Source organism: Schistocerca serialis, unplaced genomic scaffold (genome assembly GCF_023864345.2).
Source record: "Schistocerca serialis cubense isolate TAMUIC-IGC-003099 unplaced genomic scaffold, iqSchSeri2.2 HiC_scaffold_49, whole genome shotgun sequence".
Taxonomy (NCBI): domain Eukaryota; kingdom Metazoa; phylum Arthropoda; class Insecta; order Orthoptera; family Acrididae; genus Schistocerca; species Schistocerca serialis.
Window position 1 is genome coordinate 26990 of NW_026048070.1, and position 2027 is coordinate 29016.

The window sequence follows — 2027 nt, forward strand, 5'->3', positions numbered from 1 at the left end:
GAAGATCGCAGGTAGATTGCTGTACCTCCACCGCGCCGATTGTGGCGGTCAGTGCGGTATCCCACCATGTTGCGAATGTTGAAGGTTTGGGTGGGTCGCAGATGCGTTTCGGACAATAGTAGCACATCAATTTTGTGGTGTTCGACGAAGTCGGTGAGTTCTACTTTCTTGGGAGCGACGCCGTTGGCGTTAAAAAAGCAGAATGTAAGGTTTCTGTGTTGATGCCGCTCTTGATCCATGTTAGTCGGTGAAAAAGGCCATGATTCCTTCCAGTAGAGTGAGTAGTTTGGATAACAGATCCGGTGCGTCGTTGAATTTGCGAGCTGTATCTGCTAAGATGGCAAAGACGTTCTTCGTTTTTAGTAAATTGATGATGGAGCCCATGTTAGATAGCGCGGCGATGATATCGGACAGTCCGAGGGCGTTGTCCGTGGATCGTTGCTGCTGTTGTTGCTGGCGAAGATCGTGCAGTCGTTGGCGCGCCGTGTTTTTCGGTCGAGTTGGTTGTTGCTGGGTTGGTGTTTGAAATAACGACGATGCAGCCGTCCAGGGTGTTCGGAGAGATGGGAAGTCCTTCGGAGTCGCCGCAAACGACGGCTGTGGTGGTTGTTGGGGCTCCTTGGATGGTGGAGGTCGCAGTTGGTAGGCGTGTATCGCCTTCTGAAATTCAGGGCAACCACGCCAAGTCCCAGGGTGGCCTTCTTGGCGACAGTTTGCGCAGATGGGTGGTTCTGTTCGTGGCTTGGTACAATCCTTTGCGTGGTGGTGGCCGCCACAGCGTACACACCTGACCGGCATCTGACAGTACCGGCCAGTGTGGTTGAATTTGAGGCATTTCTTGCACTGGGCAGGCCCATCAAGTGGCTTGTAGTCTTCCACCTTAATTCTGGTATGGAAGAGGTATTGTACGTCGTAGATGGTGCGGCTTTTCTGTCCATGTGGCAGAGATACACAGTAAGCCGACTGTGGAATCAGTTTCTTGGAGGTCAGGTCTCGTTTCTTGAACTGGTGTACGTTCGTGACTGTGAATTGCATGTGGCGAAGTTCGGCGGCGAGTTCGTCTTCGGTAATTTCCTCTGGGATATTCTTGAGGACCACTTGGAGTTCTCTGTCTTCTGCTGCTTGGTGGGTGAAATAGGGCATGTTGACGGAATGGAGGTAGTCCAGTGCTGCTCGTTGGTCTGCCAGCGTTTCAAAGTGGTATTTGATCTGATTATTTTTGTAGATCGCCTTGAGTGGTCCGCTGATCTTCTGCTTTAATTGAGCGTTTAGTTCCAGGTATTTTCCAGTGTAGTTGATTGTCACAGGTGGTATTCTCGGTTTCGGCGGCGGCGGAGCCGTGGCGTCCTGAGTATTTGTGTCGTTAGGCTGAGGCTGGTGTTGGTCTTCCATTGCTGGGTCCTGTTGCTGTAGTGGTGCGTAGTAGTTGGTGGTGGGTACAGCTCGTTGTTCCGTCTGCATGGGGGTATTTTCTTCGGCTTTCCTGCGTTTGGTGCCTTTCCGGCGGCGTCTGACTTCCTGGAATGGTGCATCAGAGTCGCTGGATTCGTCCTGATAGTCCATGGCATTGTGTTGTTCCGTCGGATTGTGACTCTTCGTTCGGCAGTCGTCAGAAGATGAGTTGGCACTGGTGGTTGGGCCGTCCTGCTCCCGCCGTCTTGCGAGTTCCTTTGCTCGTGCGTCGCGGTCGCGGCGGAGTTGTTCCAGTTTCTCTTGAATCATCGCAGTGCATAAGTCTTCAGGCGTGGGGGCCGGTGGGGCGGGGTGTCGCGGTCGAGCGCCCTGAGTGGTCCTGCTCGCGAGTTCTACCTCAGCCCTGTGTGTCTGTTCTGGCCTAGAGGAACGCGGGCTTGCCACCCGCGGGTGGGGCCCTGGCTCCTCGTCGTCCCCTACTCTATTCATCCTACAAGTGCGGCTAGTCCGCACTATCTTGCCTACACTCTATGTCGGTCCTATAACACGACAAATTGCTTAGTACTCGCTAAGAAGCAAGTGAATCGCAGAGTTTTGTAGCTCTCGATAGCGGC

The 2027-nt window shown here is 53.4% G+C and overlaps 1 protein-coding gene across 1 annotated transcript; it reads right to left on the minus strand.

The window, feature by feature from the left end:
- Positions 1-240: 240 nt before the first annotated feature.
- Positions 241-1722, minus strand: LOC126447189 (activating signal cointegrator 1 complex subunit 2 homolog). The gene is made up of 2 exons (XM_050090988.1): positions 1306-1722; positions 241-660 (listed from the first exon to the last, which is right to left on the minus strand). Exons 1-2 carry the CDS (start codon positions 1720-1722, stop codon positions 241-243), a joined length of 837 nt encoding a protein of 278 aa, XP_049946945.1.
- Positions 1723-2027: the final 305 nt, after the last annotated feature.